Source organism: Limanda limanda, chromosome 13 (assembly GCF_963576545.1).
Source record: "Limanda limanda chromosome 13, fLimLim1.1, whole genome shotgun sequence".
NCBI lineage: Eukaryota > Metazoa > Chordata > Actinopteri > Pleuronectiformes > Pleuronectidae > Limanda > Limanda limanda.
This window is the reverse complement of record NC_083648.1, coordinates 13,908,366-13,928,311: the sequence shown is the minus strand read 5'-3', so window position 1 is coordinate 13,928,311 and position 19,946 is coordinate 13,908,366. Positions and strand designations below refer to the sequence as shown.

The window sequence follows — 19,946 nt, the reverse complement described above, 5'->3', positions numbered from 1 at the left end:
TCAGTCGGGGAGTTTGGTTCCTGGAGCTGTGCAAGCAGGTGAGGGCGCTGAGGGAAAGAGAGGGGTTGGGAAAAAAACTAACTGCCAGCCTTCTTAAGGATTACCTTGAAATTACCCTGGCATCTGAAGAGAAATCATTTATTCCCACACGGCTTTGAATAAAATCCCAAATCATGAAATGTTTTCTAGAGTCTCCTCTTTGACGGGGCAGGATGAGAGCGTCAGGGGCTGGATTCTTGCATGTGAATGCATTCTGCAAATTAAAATGCACTTCCAAGAGTTGACCGATCAACTTAAGAAGAAGTTTGCCTATGTGTGTGTTCATCTTAACCAGGAGGCAAATATGGATACCAACCCAGTTTAATGTGGAAAGAGAACATCTGATTATTAAATTTAAAAATGCGACCGTTAGGGATGGTATATGAATACTGCAACTGCCACAGTGGTTGTGTAAGAGTGTGTGTTTCCGTGCAGGCAGTTGTCAAACTGGTGAAGCAGGATCATAAGTCATAACCTTTGCGCGACCAAATCGAGACATGTGGTCTTTCTCTTCCCTGACAATTTGAAACAGTATCACCTCATCGAGGGCGGTGGTGGTAAAAACTGCGTGTGTGGACCGAGAGGGGGAGATGGGAAGGAAAAGCTGGACGAGACCTAAGGAAAAAGTGACAATGGGAATCTGTGAAAGTCTGCAAAAGTCCTCCTGACTTTTAAATTAGAATTCTCTACATTCTCTCACATTCTGTAAAAAACTCATGAAGCCTTTGAGCGAAAACAAATGTCAGCTGAAAGATCGAACAAGCATGTGTGTGTGTATCCCAGTCCCTAGAGGAAATGGCTACGATTCTCTATGCATCTCAGACGGCATGATCAAGAGAAGGCCGTCGAAGGGGAATAAAGTACGAGGTATTTCTTCCAAAGTAGAAGTTTTTCAGGGAGAGAGAGTGAGAGAAAGTAGCCGAAAGTATTCAAGGAAGAATGACAGGCTGTAAGCAAAACTGTGGCTTGCTGCACAGCTTAGCGATCCTATCCGTAGCTGCTGATTCTGGAAGACATGTGATGTTTTGTTTGTGTGGATTAGTTGTTCCTGTTATGGCCAGGCAGTTTCTCTACAGTTCTTAATCAATAGGGAGCCTCTGATTGGCAGATTAAGCAAATCCTGGACTCTGGACTTTAGTCAAACTCTGCATTGCAATCCACAACATGGAAAATCACAATGGTTCCAAAGTGATTTCAAATTCAAAGGCATAAGAAAACACTGAGCCGAGTACTGTTCTGAAGTTGTCCTATTGTGAGGTTGAAGATGAATCCAAAAATAATCTAGCGATCCAAAGCTGACAGCCACATATTTTCGCCTTGTTGACCTTTTTATGTGAAATCTGTAGAAAACAAAAAGTCGAACTGAAATTCTCTGATCGCTGTGTAAAATAGCAGATGTCATGCAGTTATATAAATATTAGTTCAACAAATATTTGAGCAGATATATGGACACGCTCACCGCCACTCACTTGACCACATGCACTTCGGCCAAGGCCACAAAAACCTGGAAAATGTTATTTCAATGATAAGAACTGTTTTATATTTCTCTGTCTGGATGTGGATCAATAGTGATTGATATCATGTCTATTGGCGGCTGCGGGCATTTTTCTGATGAAAAGCTTAATATCTACATGAGTAGGAATCATAATGTTGGAGTTACTGCCACTAAATATGTATCTCCATCAAATGTTGCCAAATAACAACATCAAATGTTGCCAAATAACTATAATTTATACGAGTCAAGGAAAGACGACTAGAAAACAATAGAAAGAATGTTTCTTTAGGCAGAAATTCTCCTGAACAAACAAGACATTTCTCTTGAATACGCTGGGAAATTTGGCATTTGTCTCCAAGGCTATGAGCCAAATAAAAGTGGCTTTTCACATGGTGGCGTTTGCTGCAACAAAGGCCAATCAGACCCCTTTCAACAGTCAGTAATAAAAAAAATGCATATGCTTTTGAAAATAAGGAAATGATTGCCCAAGACGTCTGAGTTACGGTTAGGACATCTTTGAAACAACTCCACACACCCATTCACTGCAAGTTAGCACAAGCCAATTCTGTTGCTAACTGTTAGTGACACATTATTGGCCATGACCTCATGCAACCCTCATGAGTCAATCACAGCAAGGCACCGTGGTGTGGAGCTGTCACACCCTGCTACTGTCAGGGCCTGACTGAGGGAGGGTGTGTGTGTGCCATGTGTGTTCGTGTGAATGAACTTTGGTTTCTGTCAGCGAGGTGATGGAGTCGCTGTTCAAAAATGTTTGACAGTTTGAGTGACATCAGCGGTTTTCAGGGAGCATGTTCCAACAGCTACCTTGTTGATGAGAAGTCTGTTGTGAGAAATGTGAGGATCAACAGACGCTGAAAAGCTGCTGCTGTGATACTGGGAAGCAGAAGCCTTGCAGACCTCAAACTGGGCTTCGGGGGCCCTCGTAAGGCAGCAGGTTTAAAGAGCCCCCCCTCCCCTCATATGTAACCACTGCTGGTCACTCAACATGAATGTCCATCATTATAAACGTCATGAGCACACATGCTGCATTAATCAGTGGAGGTCCTACAGTACGTCAACTTTAATATCATTCATGTGAAATAGGACAAAATAAATTAGGGTCCTATTTATTCCTATTCGGACCATTCCTGGACCTGTAAAGCAATTTAAATGTCTAAGAAATATAAATTCAAATAATTTATTTAATAAATCTACTGAGGCAGTTATTACTGTTGTTATCAATTTAAGGCCTTTGCACTCTAGGCGCATTTTATTAATAGTTTTAAAACCTGTATTAAGATACAAGATTTCGTATCAGCAACAGAATTTCGCTGTCTTAATCCTGAGTTTGACTTTGAATCAAATTCAGTCAACTTCAACCAGCTATTTCCTTTGTCTGTTATAGTCTAGTCTTGGTCAAAGACTGAGAACGAGTATTTCTGTCAAACCTGTGCAAACTCCTTCAAATAAGATTTCATCCAACTGCAGCAACATAAGCAAATCTGATGCAATCTGACTTGAGTCAATCAAAAGGTAAACCTGTGGAAAAAAGCCTTTGACATTAAAGGAACCTTTTGCATCAGCCCTGCAATAAATCTTGACTTGACGAATGCTCTGTTTTCTGAGTCCTGCGCCAGAAAAGTGCCAATCTGTAATTTGTGGTAGTGTTGTACTAGAACTAGAGTGTTCATAATAAGTCCTAACCTGACATTTATATACATTGGTAAATAAAATATGTGGAAACTGTCATTGACATTTTCAAACAGACCTGAAATGTGTATGGAAATGAAGTTGTGTGTGCAAAACTAGTTAACATCTTCAATGCACCCACACAATTTTTCTTAAAAACATGAGCTTACGTAGCTGACCGTGCTACTGACTGTAGTAATGTCCCGTTGTTGTGCGATGCTACTAGATGATGTTACACCACAGCCTTTGGCAGTGGGCTTCATATGGCTTCAAAGGTAAAGCGTCATTTAATATCTCAACGTTAGGTTCCCTCTATATCTGTGGTGCGCCTTAAGGTCTCTCTTCAGGTTTGTGGTTTCCTTCCCTGTGATTATGAAGCAGGGAAGGAAACCACAAACCTGAAAAGTTTATCTTCCTACAAAACTGTGCATTTACTTTTTCTCTCAGCATGAATTCAAGTGGGTCTACATGACAACCTGTTTGGTTGCTGTCGTGTTCTTTTCTACAGCGACAACCACTCTTAGGTTTAAGTGCATAGCTCGGTTCAGCTGCTGCTGCACAGAATCCTTTTGAGTATGTCTGTTTGAAACTTTCATTAATGATATATTGCTGATATAGTCACAGTGGTTAATGTCTTTGGTGCCATTGTAATTGTTTTGTCTTAAATCCTTTGGAAACTAGACACAACTTTTCAAACCTTTATCCAGATAATAAAAGCTTTAATTTCAGTGACTGAGCTGAGCAATATTGCAGCATTTTGTTAGAGCAGGGTAAAGTTTCCACTTCTCTCATCTAACACACACATCTCACCAATCAGAATGCATGTTGTTAACAACGTCCCATCTTGAAGCAGTTATAGGAGAGGGACATCCTCCTCCTCTGTATAGTCTGATATGAAGTTTATTTGAAGAGTTACTCCACATATTTGATATATTGCAGTTATTTTTGTCACTGACTTAACGAAACAGGCAATCCAACATCTGTCAAAGGAAATGAATGTCTGTTTACTATCAAATGGAACCTTAATCAAATTAAATAACAAACTAAAGAATAAAATATTTATCTTGGTGCCAGCTGTTACAACCGTTTTTCAAATGGTCCAACTGACATTCTGAAATATGTCCTGAAGTGGATGTGGTCGGATAAAAGGCTGCTGCACACTACAGGATTTATAACTCTTGGCCGATCTTACGATGTGTAAACCTCTCATACATCAGGATTATTTGGGCTGGTAGTTGGCCCCGATTGAACTCCTGTCGTGAACAACCCAGTGATTGTCAAACGGGTCAAATCAGGTCTGAAATCAGCCTGATTATCCTCTTCTGTGCAGCAGCCTTAAAGCTCCGGAACCAAGCAGTTGGCCTCAAGTCCCCCCCTCTCTTCATCAATATAAGGTGAACCAAGGTATGTCATCACTATACCCTTGTTATTAGATAAAATAAGTAGCAGATCATAATTTCTTGATGCTGATTCCATCTTCCTTTTCTGCAAGCGCATTTTTAAACCTTATAATTTATTCGTGTCAGTGTAACGCTAGCTGGTAGCGGCTACAATTTAGCAAACAACTCCTGTGGTTTCAGATGTTGTTCGTCTTGCTAATCCGATTAGCCGTATGCGGACTGGACATGGGTGGACAGCACACACACGATGGCTTGCTTGTATTGAGATGATGATTTTGTGTAGTTGCATTAGTGATTAATAGATTATTTTTTTGTCTACATGAGCTGCGTGTGGTACCCTGCTTCCATTTCCATGAAAGGAGCCTGTAATCCCTGTTGCAGATGACCTTTGGAACATGGCGTGTTGACTTGGTTTTACACATGCATCACATTAGAATGAAAAATTGGATTTTTCACAACTATGTGCCAGAAACACAAAAGGTCACATGTTTTTTTACTTTCATGGAGCTCAACCCAGGAGGAAAGTAAATATGTGAAAATGTGGAAAAACGGTCACCGATTTTTATGAAATTTTCATCTAATTGTGATGGTTAAAAAAAAAAAGCATGTTATGCTTAAGAGTAGAGTCTGGGATCATGAGGTTTGGTTGCCAAACTAATAGGGCGCCCTGAGCTTTGAGACTTGTTGCTGTGTCGTTGCCACGGCAGCAGCAGCAGCAAAGAGCAGCAGAGCTCCAGTGACGGCCGGCTCCATCATCATCTTCAAGTGGAAAGAATCTGTCCCCTCCCTATGACCCGCTGCCAGCTCAGCCCTGGTCTCCACTCTTTAAAGCTCAAAGCTTTTCTTACTGCTGACTTACTGTATATTCAGGGAAGGGAAACTGTGGGTTACTCATACAACTACACCTACAGTATATGATATTTAAGATTTAACGTAAAACTTTTTATTTTATTCATACAGTCCTCCTAAATCCCATTTAAACTGTCATGCTCACAAACGAGAGCCGACAGTAACTCTCGGTCCCGGCAGTAGCTGATATAGATTCGAAGATCCACGGGTTCCACAGGGGATGTGTTGAGTGTGTGTTAAACATAAGTCAGATTTCTCTGATGTGGAACCTGTCTGGGCCACAGGCCAAACCAGACAGCACAGCAGCAGCCAATCTCATCAATCACACACACAACTGGTCGCTGTGTCCTGAACTTTTTCATGCTGGACTCTTTACTGCTCCCCATTCAACGCAGCTTTCACCGTTTGTAATGATGCTGTCCTTGTTTGTGTATGTGTGTGTGTGTCGGAGAGAAAAATAAAGACAGAAATAAAGCAAGTGCATGTTTTGCCCCTAAACTCTGCCACTGCTTTCTGCTTTTACTTAAGAGCAAATTGACGAACCGACAAATTATCCGCGCGGCCCGAGTGGTCCCACGGAAACAGACGGAGCATTGTGACAGGATCCCCACCCAAAAACAGCTGGACCCATGGCCGGGAATCAAAAATCCACTTTGAAACATTTATTGTCCACATCCGCAATATTTACAGGCGGAGAGCAAGAGAGCGAGAAAGAGGATATAGGCAGAGGAGATACGCAGGCCTATTCACTTAATGGACCATTTTATTGGAGGTCAGGAGATTAGTTTTTTTTGTGCCGTGTGTTTGTGTGTTGTTTCCAGCTTTTAGGAACTTGGTTCAACTGGAGATGTTTAGCCACAAAAGTGTGTATGATCGCTCTTTTCCCTTTCGCCTCGCAAACCCGTCTGTCACAGGTTGTCCTTGTGTGTCTTTGTACTTGTGTGTGTGTGTCTGCTAGTGTGTCGGTGTTCATTTTGTATTAGGCTCTGAGTGCTTTAAGAGGAGAACGCCACGGGTAAATGAAGGGTCAGAGTCTGTGATTCATCAGCAGCAGTTTCCCAATCCTCTTAGTGCCACAGTCCTCTGGGTCTAACTACTCTCCACTAGGTAAAAATATACACGTCTCAATCTCACTAATCCCGGAAATGGAGGTTTATTCAAATCTGGGAAAACTCAGATTAGGGATTTGTTGAAATACCTGCAACACTTTTTCAGTCAAAAAAGAGAAATACAGTCTGTGAATACCAGTCCACTGTGTGTATTTTTTCATACTGACAATACTGAGCCAGGCCATAGCTCTTCTTCAAGGATGAAAGAAGACAAACACAAAGGAATGTGTATTTTTACTTCTAACATTGAGACCCTATGGATTTTTTTCATCAGAGAAGACTAATATAAATTAGTATAAAAATAAATTTGAAGGTCTTAAAGTTTTCAGACCTTCAAATTTGCTATTTTTTTAGCAAAGCTGGATCCACTTGTACACACAGACACAGATAACCATTGTGAACAATTGTACAGACATGAGTTTGATTATCTGCTTCACCAGAGGAGTCTCAGCACAAAATTAACAACATCGCCTCCCGTTATGCTTTTTGTTACACTCAAGGTCAAGTCCATAATCACGGAGCTTTGTCAAGGCCTAAATACCTCGTCTGCTCGAACAAATCACAACTGATCAACGATGCCTCATATCTGTAAACTACTCCCTCGTGATTTAACTGCAATTAACTCTACAGCCTGAGAGGCAGCGAGGCGATCCAGTGAAATTCGGGGAATGGAAAGTGATCCGGATGGACTTGCCAAAATGAGTCTGCAAATAAACTTATTTTGTGAAATGACTATCCCACATGTAAGATTTTTACACAATAGCCCTGTTTCCTGAAAAAAAATCAGTGGGAGGCTGTTTTGTAGCTGCGGACCTTTTTAGATCAAAAACGAGAAAAACAAGACATGTGACTTGATTATGGAGCCACTTATTCAGCATGCGGCTTGTGTTAAGACATCTTTTTTAAATGAGGATGTGATTACATTCAAGTTTAATAAAGTTGAAAGAACAATCATGTAACTAAATATCTGACTCCAAACAAGAACAAATAAGACAGAGAATTTGATCTTTAAATCAAACATAAGGTTTGTTAAAAATGACCTGGTAACTAATTGAGAAGCTCAAGATTAAATTTACCTACAAACATAATTAGGTGTGAGATACACTCCCTGATTTGGCTCCTACTAACTTCATGTCACAGTTGAAGTGTCAGTATTTCAGTGGTCGGGTGGAAGGCTTTTGCGTGTGCTATGGGCTATTTCAGCCTTTAATGGCTGTTGCCAGGAGATCTAATTCTGAACCAACCCTCTTTGATCGATATTAATTAGAATGAATAGTACTCAGGGTTGGATAAGATTGGAAAGAACTAGATTCGACGCAAACCTCAAGCTGATAAGATAGGATAAGATCAGAAGTCCTTTATTAGACCCGCAATGGGGAACTTTGCAATGTTACCGCAGCATCACATCACATAAGTCACATGCAGAACTTGATGTTTAACAGTTTGATGAATGTGTATGACATCGATGCAAAAGTAGGTGTGACAGCAAGTGTGAGTACTCGTGATAATAACGTGTGTCTCTTCCCTGCGATGTTTAGCTATTCTGGATGCAGCTCAAAAAGACCAAATTAGGCCGTTTAACACTCGATGATTCTCTGCTCTTATCTGGCACAGCCACAAAGCTCCGCCGCCCTCGGCCACCTGGTGTAGATTGCAGGTGGGCGTCTCAACCCTGTAAATGTCAACAGGCCGGCTCAACTCGGCACGGTTGCCATGACAACGGGGCACTTGACAGCCACCGTGAGCAATCGGATGCTGTGCTCAGACAGAAATGATCTCGAGCTGTCAGTGGCAGAACAGGTGGACAGGGGTGTATATACGACAGACGATGCACCTGAATGGAGCCGGCAAGGAAAATGTATGGAGAGAAAAAAGGAGGGGGTGAAGGTATAGAGGACATTTGCGGAGGAGGATAAAGTCAGGATATAGAGTGGGTCAACAAGAAGACAGAGACAAGCGAGAATTGGGGGCAGACAGGAGAAAGTCTTTTGGAGGGAAGGATCAGAAATCAAACGAGTACAGGAAAGGGTAAAAACTGGAGAAAGAGAGGAGGATTTAGTGATAGAAAGTGAGAGATAGCCGGTGAACGATCCGTGGGCATAAAATCCAGGACCACAAAAGGGTAGGCAGGCAGAGGGGAACCGAATCCTGCCCCGTTTGTCTCCTCAAATGGCCTGTAGGGACTGTGTGAAATGGCCCTTTTATTCTTGGTCCTTTTCAGCCCTAAACCCCATCTACATGACAAACAGCGTCACTTTGAAGCTGCTTGTGTCATCTGGGCCCATCCGTCACTCATTCCTGACCTTTTGCTCCCGTCTCTCATCTTTTCCTTTTTTCTTTCCAAAGTAATTCACTCTTTTTTGACACTGTCTCCCTTTCACCTTCTGTCCTTTTCATTTATCTTTGATATCTGCCTCTGCATTCAAAACAAGTCTTTGAATTGAACGGCAAGGACTTTTCAGCCGTTCGTCTGACTATGGCTTATATTGTGTGAGTTGTACTAATTAGACAAAAGCCCGATCAACTGAGGCTTTTTATTACATAAAAGTATCATTTCACTCATAAAGTTTAATCACTTTCAGTGGAATTTGATTTTATTACTGTAATAAAATGTTCTTATGTAACTAAAAACACTAAACATCTTTGAAATGCTGTCTCCTGAGGAGTCTGGGATAATCAATGTCCTTTGATAGGCCCAGACTTTTTTGTAATTCAGTTATGGATGGCAGATAAATATTCTGCAGCTCAGTCAGAGCAATAATATTAAAACTGATATATATATTTATATATATATATGAATTGGCAATGGAACATGTTTGGATTATCTCCACCTTGGAGGTTGTGTTATCATCTGCGTTAGTTTCTTCCTTTCTTAGTTCGAAGGATTACACAAAATCTACTTAACCATTGTTACTATAACACTGCGATATTGGGTATTTATTTTACTGATTTCCAGTGGTGTAGTGGTGCCTGGAAAAATGGGTCTTAAATATAACCAAATACATAGAAATCTAATTATGAAAATTAACATATTTCTATGCAAAATATAAAGATAAATGTACATCTTTATTGTAATGTTTTTTTCCGTAAAAATGTTTTCATTTTTGCAAAGATAAACATAGATACTGATATGTCTACGAAATGCTGGTATTGCCCAAATTCATCTGCTAACCAATACATCGGTCATGCTCTTCTGCCTTAGAAGAATATATTGCAAATACATATATATATATATATTTATATAACAACAGTTTCAAAACTCAGCCGTATTGACCAACACCAGAAAGAGAGCATATTATATGAATTCCAAAGTCTCTGCAGTGGTCACCCGTCTGGTTCAGAATCGATTTTAAGATCCCTCTATCGGTTTATAAAGCTCTTAATGGTCTTGGTCCAACCTATTCATCAGACTGTCTTTTATCCCATGAAGCTGCTACAAGCCTCAGGTCTTCTGGTGGTGGCCAAAAATAAATAAAGAATATCAATAGGTCGACTATGGTCCACGACTGGAACAGCTTAAAGACCCGAGGGCAGTGGACGATGTTGATAACAAGCTCTAGACCTGAAGCATCTTCTGACTATTAATCGCATTTCATTTATTTATTTATTTTTCTATATATTTATACCATTTCACATTTATTTCTTGGTATATTGTATTTATATTATCTTTTTTGTGTTCTTATAATGCCCTGTTTCTTTTTTCTGCTTTTATACATTAAAGTACATCTTTTCTCTTTTTGTCTTCTGTTGTTTTCCTCTAGATACACTGTGTATATGTTGTGTTCAAAGATATATTTATGTGTATCTGTACAGTCTGTATTAATAATAATCATGCTGAGAAAAGGTCATTTTACCTGGTTGAAGCGATCCAACCTCTCCTTGACCTCTGCCAGTGAAGGGTCAACACTGCGAACTTTGACCTCCGGGTTTTGCCTCTGAGCGTGCAGACCGTTTCCAACAACTCTGCCAGAATAGCTGTGAGACGGAAAAGAAAAGAGAGAATCAGACACAGCACAGAAAACTGCAGAATAAAACATGAAACAGAGACACATGGCCATATGGACCCTTTTAATCCCTGGCATGCTCCTTGGGCCTGGCAGGGATTAGAGCTGTTGATTTTGTCAGAGCTGTTGTTGAGCTGATGTCAGGGAGGTTAACAGTTCTCACAGCACGCCTGATTTAGAAGGGCTCTGTATTAACTGTGTAAAATTAAGACAAACACAATTTTTGGCGGAGAGAAATACAAGCTCATTATGAATCAGCACACTACAGCTTCCAGGAATAATTAGTTTAAATGTCAAAATGTATGATATGAATATTTACTGTGTAAAGCAGACATTTAATGAAATATTACAAGCTTTCAGAAATGTGCTGCTATATTTATCTTCTCTTCATTATCAGTTCTGTTAAAGGTCATTTATTAACTGTTGCTAATGAAAGTTAGAAACTAGTTGGCAACTGGAACTGAGTCCGTAGACACTGATGACTAAATTATTTGTATCTAACTGGTTTGCTTCAGACAAATTCACAAATTATAGCAACCAGTATGATTACAATGTCATCTCATAGTTGGTTGGATAGTGATTAGTGTTTACAAATAAAAAGCTCAGACGCTACATCTTCAGAAGAAAAATCCAAGTCATTAACAAAGGAGAGAAACTGTTGCTGTTCAAAGTCACTCACATCCTCTTTGTCACAGTTATTAAGAAAATAATCAATATAAATAATAAAAATCAATCATCCCTCTAATCCAGGCTAAAAAAACAAGCAAACACAAAACCCCATAGTTCTGTCCCAGCAGCTTAGCATACGACTGATAATTCCGTTTTAATGTTAAGCGACCTCTAGAGGCTATGCAATTATGACGGAATGAAAGGAGAAAGTTGAGTGACGTAGTATATTCAGCTACAAAGTCTGTGTTAGGACTACAGGGATAAAAAAGCATTACTTGTTATTGTTATCATGATAACAAAGATTGTCTAATTACTCTGAGCCACAATCTTCTTTTAAAACGTAACAAATCCAAAAAAAAAGGGTTACTTTATAATTGTAGTAGTTGCAATGACAATCTAGGTAATACACAAACTATGGTTTGTATCCAAGGCTGGTTTGGTTCCTCAATACTTACCACTCTTAACAACATAGATGAGTATGAAGCGTGTTTATTGAACTTAAATCTATACATGTTTTTATTTCCACAGGGCCATTAGACTGTTATCTAAATGAATATGGGAGATAGACTGTTAGTGGATGGGGATCTTCCATGCATAGTGGAAATTAACAGTACTGAAGAGCGGTGACATTTACAGGCATCAAATCAATTGATGCTTCTACAGGCAGTGCAAGGCCGATAAAGTGAGTATGAATGGTGTAAGTAATTGTGTTTGTATGGATGTGTTGCATCAGTGTGTGTAGCTGTGCATGAACACACTTGTGTTCATGTGTTCATGAGGGTGTGAGGGGAGGCAATCATAAAAGTGCTGAACTTGAGAATCAGGGGGTATATAAGCAACGCATTGATGAGCTCTGTGCTGAAACCGAGCTTTACAGATCAGGCCAATCAAAATGCAAAAATGTCACACTTCCCCATCTGCTGCCGCACATTGCTTGACACATATCCTTCTTGTTTATTCTTCATTTTTGACTGTATTTACAAAGTGGATATCCCTCCTCTTCCTGCTGACACAGACACACAAACCACTGTCTGCGTTGACAACAATTGAACTCTTAATTGCCGGCCGCTCTGACTCCTCTTTTGTCGAGATGAAAACAATCGATAGCTTTTGGACTTCCGACTTCCCGCCTCTGACAGAAGTGATTAATTGAGGCATCAAACGGTTCCCTAAGCAGTGGTTGAAACTGGGGGCCTGTGTTTTAGGGAGAGCATGCGTGTCAGTCTCCAGCCTTGGCTTGGGATAACAGTGTTGGCGTGGGAATGAGCTCATCAGATGGGATGGTAATGAAAGGGAAGTGTCAGGGTGAGTCTGGCAGGCGTGTTAGGCCTGGAACATTTCAGTGCGGGGTTTTGTTTGATATTGCGTAGGGGATGTGACAACCGACACAGCAGGACACCCCGGAGATGATTACCTGATAGACACACAATTAAGGCTGCAAATTTCTCGACAGATCTGGAGCGGACCGCCGATGTTATGATAAGTTTCCTGCCAAAGGCAATGTACGCGGTTCAAAACGGTTAACTCGCTATTAGCCCCGTGTCCAAGTGAATAAAACTGTGAAGAAAAAACATAAAACTGTGCAAGAAAAATAAGTGCATCAGGCATAATTATCCCAGTCTCTTGTGTGTCTAATACATGAATAACCACAATCTATAATCAACAGGCCGTGCTCTCGTCTGGTGGTCTCAAACTTTTAACCTCAAGAAACAATCAGCCCGTAACCTCCACACATACAGCTTCTGAGTCATAGCTCTCTGACTATTTTCTACTGAACTGACTCATTCCCCTGTGAATGCCCAATTGATGCACTCTCCGAAAGGCAGCTTTGTCTGTGCCGTCTTTCCGTCTGCCTGGAGCGCCGACTAGCACTGACCTCCCCTCCCTGACGCCGACCCCAGACCGAACTGACGTGACCTTTTCAAAGGCCTGCAGGAACGCTCACGGGCAGAGAGGCAGAAAGCAGCAATTAAATATTCATCTTTCAAGCTGTACATAGATCAACAGGAGGAATGTGCATTTGAAGCGCACCGTTACGACGTGAACCTTTTGGTCTACGTCTGTCGATCATCGTAGACGAGGCTAGGTTACAGCACTAACAACGATATTTCAAGTATGTGTAAACATTTGATGAGGGGTTAATGCAAGGTTAGCTATTGAGTGATGGAACGTCCAGTAGATGTGGCCCCTGGTAAAATAAATAATAAATGTCTTTCCACTTCTCAGTTCTTGCCAGATCAACAGGGTCTGGCTGAAACGTTGATTGAGAAAATAGACGTCAGTTGGCTTGTTTGTTTGTTTGTTAGCAGGATTACGCACAAAACAAACAAACAAACAACAACACAAAACTACTGAGCAGATGCAACTTGGTGGAAAGATAGGGGATGTGCATAACCCATTACATTTTAGTACAGATGTGGACTATGGGTTGGATCCAGGATTTCCATCACCTTCCCTAACATTACAATAGCATCTTTGGATGTTTTAACCAATTTCCCTCGGAGAAATTCACTCATCTTGGTTTAGGAAAAATAGGCATATTCAGGGGACTGATATCTATGTGTGTTAAATTAGACGATCCAGATCCAAATGATAATCCAGATCTATCAGATTTCAATGTGCTTTCATAAAGGGACCTGTAATGCGTTGGCGGAGGTTTATACCTAACAGAGTGCTACTCTATTATTTAGATGGGTTTGTATGCGTGTGTCCTTTAAGTACACATAGGGGTCATTTTGATGTTAGCGGTCCCTTATGGCTGGTCACATTTCACTTTAAAATCAATATTATACCTTCTATGCAGGATTTATTCAAAACGGCAAAATGTTTAACATGCAAAATGTTTAACATGCAGGTCATGTTGCTGCTTTAAAGGTATTTGTCAGGACACCATTAGTTTAATGAATATCAACTGGTCTCTGCCAGTGAGAGAAATATCTTTACATAATCTTTGAGAGATAGTTTTGTTTGTATTACTTCAGGATTATGGGATCATGCACCAAAGCTATATGGCGTCCTACAGCTTAATTTAGTACTTAGAATCAACAAATCATCTTGTCAAAACCAGGACGGTTTGTGAACGTAAATTAGATTAATCAATGTAGAAATAGAATAATATCATTAAATAATCTACAACCGAGTATTATTTATATTATATTATATATTCTATTATTAAAATGAATCCTGTAGAATTGTATCTCCCACTGGCAGAGCAAGTTAAGAGAAGACATTTAACACTTGCAGTATGAGCAGATAATAGAAAACATACAGTAAAGTCGTCTCTGCCTGACAGTTTGTTGTTGTTGGTGCTTCACTGTTGTGCAGTACCATCTGAAAGTCAACAGTGTTGAAGGGAAGAACTCAAACAGAAATTTGTTTTCCACCAAAAGTCGAGACTGACTTTGAGTCAAACTGTCTGAAAGCACACAGAGAAATACGTGAACTTCTTGCGTCTTTAAAAAAGGAAGGTGACATTCCCTAAAAAAACATGAGATTTAAACAACAATGTTTGCATTGTGACTATTAAATAGCACAGACGATGTCATCTCTGAAACAAACATCAGGTGGAATTAGAGCAAACTGTGGAGGGCAGAAGTGTCAGCGACTGAGAAGAGTTCAGCTGTTTTCACAAGTTTATGAGTGCGTGTATTCTTGTGGCTGTTGTGTGGCTCTGCTCCAGAGGAGGAGGGCATTGGATTAGAGCTGGTGGTGCCGCTGTCAGTTTAAACAACAAATTGCTGGTTCATTATGATTAATAAAGCCTAGCCCCGCCCTCCCGCCCGTTGTAGATTAACAAGATTGAACATGTGCTGAGTTACTCACAGTGAAGGCCCAACTATGCATCAGGCCAGCAGTCGTTTCTGAAGATGTCATCCCTGAGGCTTGAGACTGATTTGTGACATTTTTTTGGTCAAAATACTAAAAAACAACTTTATTTAATGTCACACCTTTTTTATCCATTCTATCTAATTTTACCAACTTTTCCTGTAACATGTCGGGATATTGACACTGCTTGAATTCTTGTTTTGCAGGTTTTTAATCACACCCACGCACACACATACACACACCCTATTGTGAAAAGAAAACACTTGGTAAAATGTGAACTTGCTGCTGAAGAGATTTAAAACTGTGCCCTCTTGAGCTCTAGAAGGCTGTTGATCAGTAAAAACAACAAAAAGATATATATATATATATATAACAATATATAAAATCATCACCAATTGAGTTTAATCTGCAGAAATGGATTAATATAATTGTGTTATTCTGTCAATATTTATATCAAATACTCAACCATGCACATTCCTGTAAAAAAAAGCAATAATTTCCTTTCTGAAATCATTTTTCAAACTTCTCTGAAGACTGTGATATTTGTCTCTGTTGCAAATTTGACTGTTTTATTGATTGAGTCTACATGAGTTGGAACCTGTATATATGACTCACCCAAGCCTATATCATCATAAAATGCAGCACCACAGCTTTATCTACCTGCCCACTGGAACACAAGGCCCTGAAGTCACAAGTCAGGACAGTGTTGAGAGCCAGGGAGGAGTCGAGTGGAGGTTTGTAGCCAGCGAACTTTACGAGCAGGGCCAGGACATGTTGAAATACTCTGAGCGGGAGGTTTTTGTTCTGAAAGGCCAGACTGTTCTCACACACGCTGTGAGCTTAGCTGCCATTCACTGTGCTAACACCAAGCACATGAACAGGCAGGACAGCTCTGAGGCCACTTTGCAAACATCTAATCAACATGACATACTGGATGTGTACATGCTGTCTGCCGGACGGTAAACATGCATGTGTGCAATCACATACAAATGGTATGCAATGCTGTGCCCTGTAAATGCAATGACACCCACCCACCCACCCCCCCCCCACCCCCCCCCCCCCCACACACACACACACACACACACACACACACACACACACACACACACACACACATACTCACATACATACACACTTTCTCTCTCTCTCTCTCTCTCTCTCTCTCTCTCTCTCTCTCTCTCTCTCTCTCTCTCAGACCTACCACAAACCCTGAGACCCAACGATAAAACGCTGCGAAAATAAATATTTTAAAAAATGAGCTATATGCAAAATTAAGCACTGGCCCAGTCTTTTAGCCGCCGTCATAGAAGATGTGCAAACCCTTGACAATATGCACCGTGACTCTAAATGGTTCAAAGATGCTCAGATCCGAAAAATGTGCAAGGAGGAACAGCAAGAACGTCAGGAGGAGGTCATCTCCAGGGCAGCCGAGCTCAAACTACTGTGCTTTTCTTTCTGTGCCCCATTTCGCTCCTTCCAACTCTCTGCTATTATTCTGTGTTTCTAAATGATCCATCAAGATTCTGCAGTTCAAGTCGTCTTTCTTCTTCCCCCTAATTTCTCTGCCCACTAAACACGAACTCCATTAAATCCTGCTTTCTCTCTGCTCCTTTTGTTTTCCTTTCTAACCCAGCTGGCGACCACATGAACACGCTGAACGCCACCAGTAGCTGCAGTCATTTCTCAGCAGTACCTGCGGCACGCATTCTTGGCTTGATATTACTCTCAATGCTCTGTTCCCATCTCCAGTGCCCCCCCCCAACCTTTATCTGTCTCATCCTATGTTTTGAGCTCACATATTCCCAGCTGGCAGCGTCGGGGGATATGAAAAAGCAACAGGTCTTTAGCCCGACTTGTTCCAGTGAGACACTGACCTATACTACTGATCCTATGGATAACGAGGCTGACTTTGAGAGAAGTTACCCCAAGTTTACCAACAAGACAAACTCTGATAACATGTTCAATATTTTACAACTGTTCTGTTTCATTAAAAATGTGTTTCCTGGGTCAATTGCTGAAAGTAGAACTATTTATTGTTGTTTCAATTCAATATTTATCCCAATTTTGTGAACCTCAAGATTAATCTTCTTAGTCAATGGGGTGCTGTGTAATTTTGTGGACCTGGAGCCGCATTGATAAAGCTTCTTATGAAAGTTGTTAGAATTATTACATTTTCTAATAATTTCCCCCTCACATTTCAGACGAGATCCTGGTGAAGAAAACAAGTTATTCAAAGAGCGTCTGAGCCTTTCTTAAGAGCTCCTGTGGTGAAACCACTCTTATAGGAGAAGGGAAGAGGATATTTAAGAGGCTCAAGTGTTTCTTAAGTAGGAGAGAAATTTGCATTATTAAATTATTTAAGATGACTCTGTCCACAGTTTATGTTAAGCAGTATAGTAGCATGTATAATCTTGTTTTTAACACTGCTAACTGCTGCACCAGAGGGAGTCAGGGGTTAATTTTCTGAACTATATTCTCTCAAGTCTGCCTCTTGTGCTGGAACACCGAAGCCAAATTATCCTCTTAAAATGATTCTATGCTCCTCAACAAATTGAATAAACATTGGAAAACTTTGGTTAATGCTCACTGGTTTATGGTAAAATGACATGTCAACCGAATTGGAGCCATTCCCCCTGTTTAATACCTAATCGTTTTTGATACTAAAATCCCCAGCAGGTCAAACCTAAATCAAATTAAATGTAAAGTATAGGGCTATTTTATATTGAGGACAATTTATTCAACTGAGATGTTGATGGTTAACAGAATCAACCGCACCCCCTCACTTAAGCTAAACCTTCTGCCCCTCCTTTGCTCCGAGTTGTTTTCAGAAGTCTCCTTAATAACTCCTAATCCAGAATTCCTCGCTACAGAAACTGCTGAGGCTACGTTTTCTGAGAGTATTTTGTGGATGTTTCTGAATAGCAGTCCGTAGCCCAGCTCTGTCATGCTTCTTTTCGCTCTGGCATGGTTCTGCGGAGGTGGTGGTGATGAGTCAGGGATGGAGGTACAGAGTCAGGCAGGGTCAGGAAAAGAAAGAGCAGAACAGGCAGAGCAGTCATGTCGGCAACTCCAAACAAAATCAACATCTGCTGCTGAGCCCGGCAATCTAATTTCTCTTGTTTTGAAGTGAGTTGGAAACTGTTCTGATGATTTCATACTGACTTGCTGCTCCTCCTTGTTCTTGGGACGTGTCCGCGTGACTAATCATGAGATGCTCTGGAACTTTTTTAACTTGTTTTGCCTCAATAATCATCCATCGGTCGTCTCTGAAACTGGGTTCTTCTCTAGTTGGGGAATATTACTGTCTCCACTCATAATTAACTCTCTGGCTTTCAGTTGATCTTACAGTAATGTGTGCTGGGACCCAATGCCACAGTTTACATATGTGATTTCACTGATTTTTCCTACTGATTATAGTTTTTGTAATTTTGGTTGGCATTTTAAGCTATTTTGTATCGCAGTTGTCTACAGCTCTCCTATCTGGCCTAGGGACTCACGGGCCGAGAGTGATCCATCATCCCTCCATCCATCCATCCATCCATTCATCTGTCCGTCCATCTGTCCGTCCGTCCGTCCGTCCATCCATCCAGAAATCTGTAGCTTGCATATCTTGAGACCCTTTAATCGTATCTGATTCACACTTTCCATTTGATTTGTTCAGTGCCAAAGGAAGTGCAGTGTTGAATTAGGTTTTGTTAGGATCTGGACATGTGATACATTCTATGTCAATGAAATTTGCGTTCACAACAATGGTAACGTCAACTGATTCACCTAAGTTTGAATAAACAGGTGAACAGCTCCTTTGGCCTCAGGGATCTGCAGACCGAGTCCTGCAGCCGGTCTTGACTTTCCTCAACTCAAATACTGCAGGTCGCTTTCCCAGTCTCAGAAAGAGAGCAGCAAACCAGCATCGCCACAAAGGATTCCACACAGGCATGTGGAGAACAGGCACTGCACCAGTTGCTGTGGGTGCAAAAAATCTCCTACGATCGATGATGAGGCTCCAGACTCACACACAGACAGTCCACAGCCTTTTTCAGACTCCGGTTACACTAACTACAGGCTTGTGTCATTTAAGCCGAGATGAAACATTAAGGTCCCGGACATTTAAGTTAATGAATCTCCACAGTTTTTGTCTTGGACTTCACCTGAGGCACGACACCTGTGCTAAACTCGCGGTGTATCTGTCTTTGAGGCACTGTGCACCAGTTAAATATGGCTGTTTATGGCTGTGTGGTTGGTTTGGAATTACACACCACTATGTTGGTCTCAACTGCTTTGCCACTTCTTAAGAGGTCCCAGGGTGATTTTGCCAAGACCGGGCTGGTTTATCGAGTGGTTGCAGTGTAACAGCTATACGGTTGAAGGTCCAATGGCTCATATTACTCATGGCTATTACGCACTGTTAGCCTGGCCTCTACAGTCCAGTAAAAGGAGACACTGCATTTATGAATGGCTGACTTCACATTGAATGTTTGTTTTATATGTTATGTTATGTGCATAGTCTTTTATTGCATGTAAGTATCTACAGTAATCCATATTTCTCATCCATACCCAATACTTATATCTTGCACTTTTCCTTGAGGGATATCTAGTTTTCTTACCCTATGATTAAATTCAGATTTGTATTTTGCACGCTCTCTTTTTTACTGACCAGACGTCTGTGTGCCTGTCTCCGGTGTAATAGAGGTGGATGTTGACTGGATGTCTCCTATCAGATTGTTGGGGGGGGGATGCAGATGAAAGCTGACCAAGTCCCCAGTGAGCCAGTCGAGTGGTCTCGTTGAGATGTGGCCCGTGCTAATAGTGGGCTCGAACCCCCTTGAGAAATCGGGATTTCCAAGATGCTCCGTGCTAATTAAAATAT

General features: G+C 40.9%; 1 protein-coding gene across 1 annotated transcript in view; it reads right to left on the bottom strand.

The window, feature by feature from the left end:
* LOC133018373 (glypican-5-like) overlaps nt 1-19,946 on the bottom strand; it is a 90,456-nt gene that overhangs the window by 20,257 nt on the left and 50,253 nt on the right. Inside the window, exon 7 of the mRNA XM_061084729.1 lies at nt 10,436-10,556. Coding sequence (XP_060940712.1) covers nt 10,436-10,556 — 121 coding nt within the window. The remainder of the gene's footprint in view (nt 1-10,435; nt 10,557-19,946) is intronic.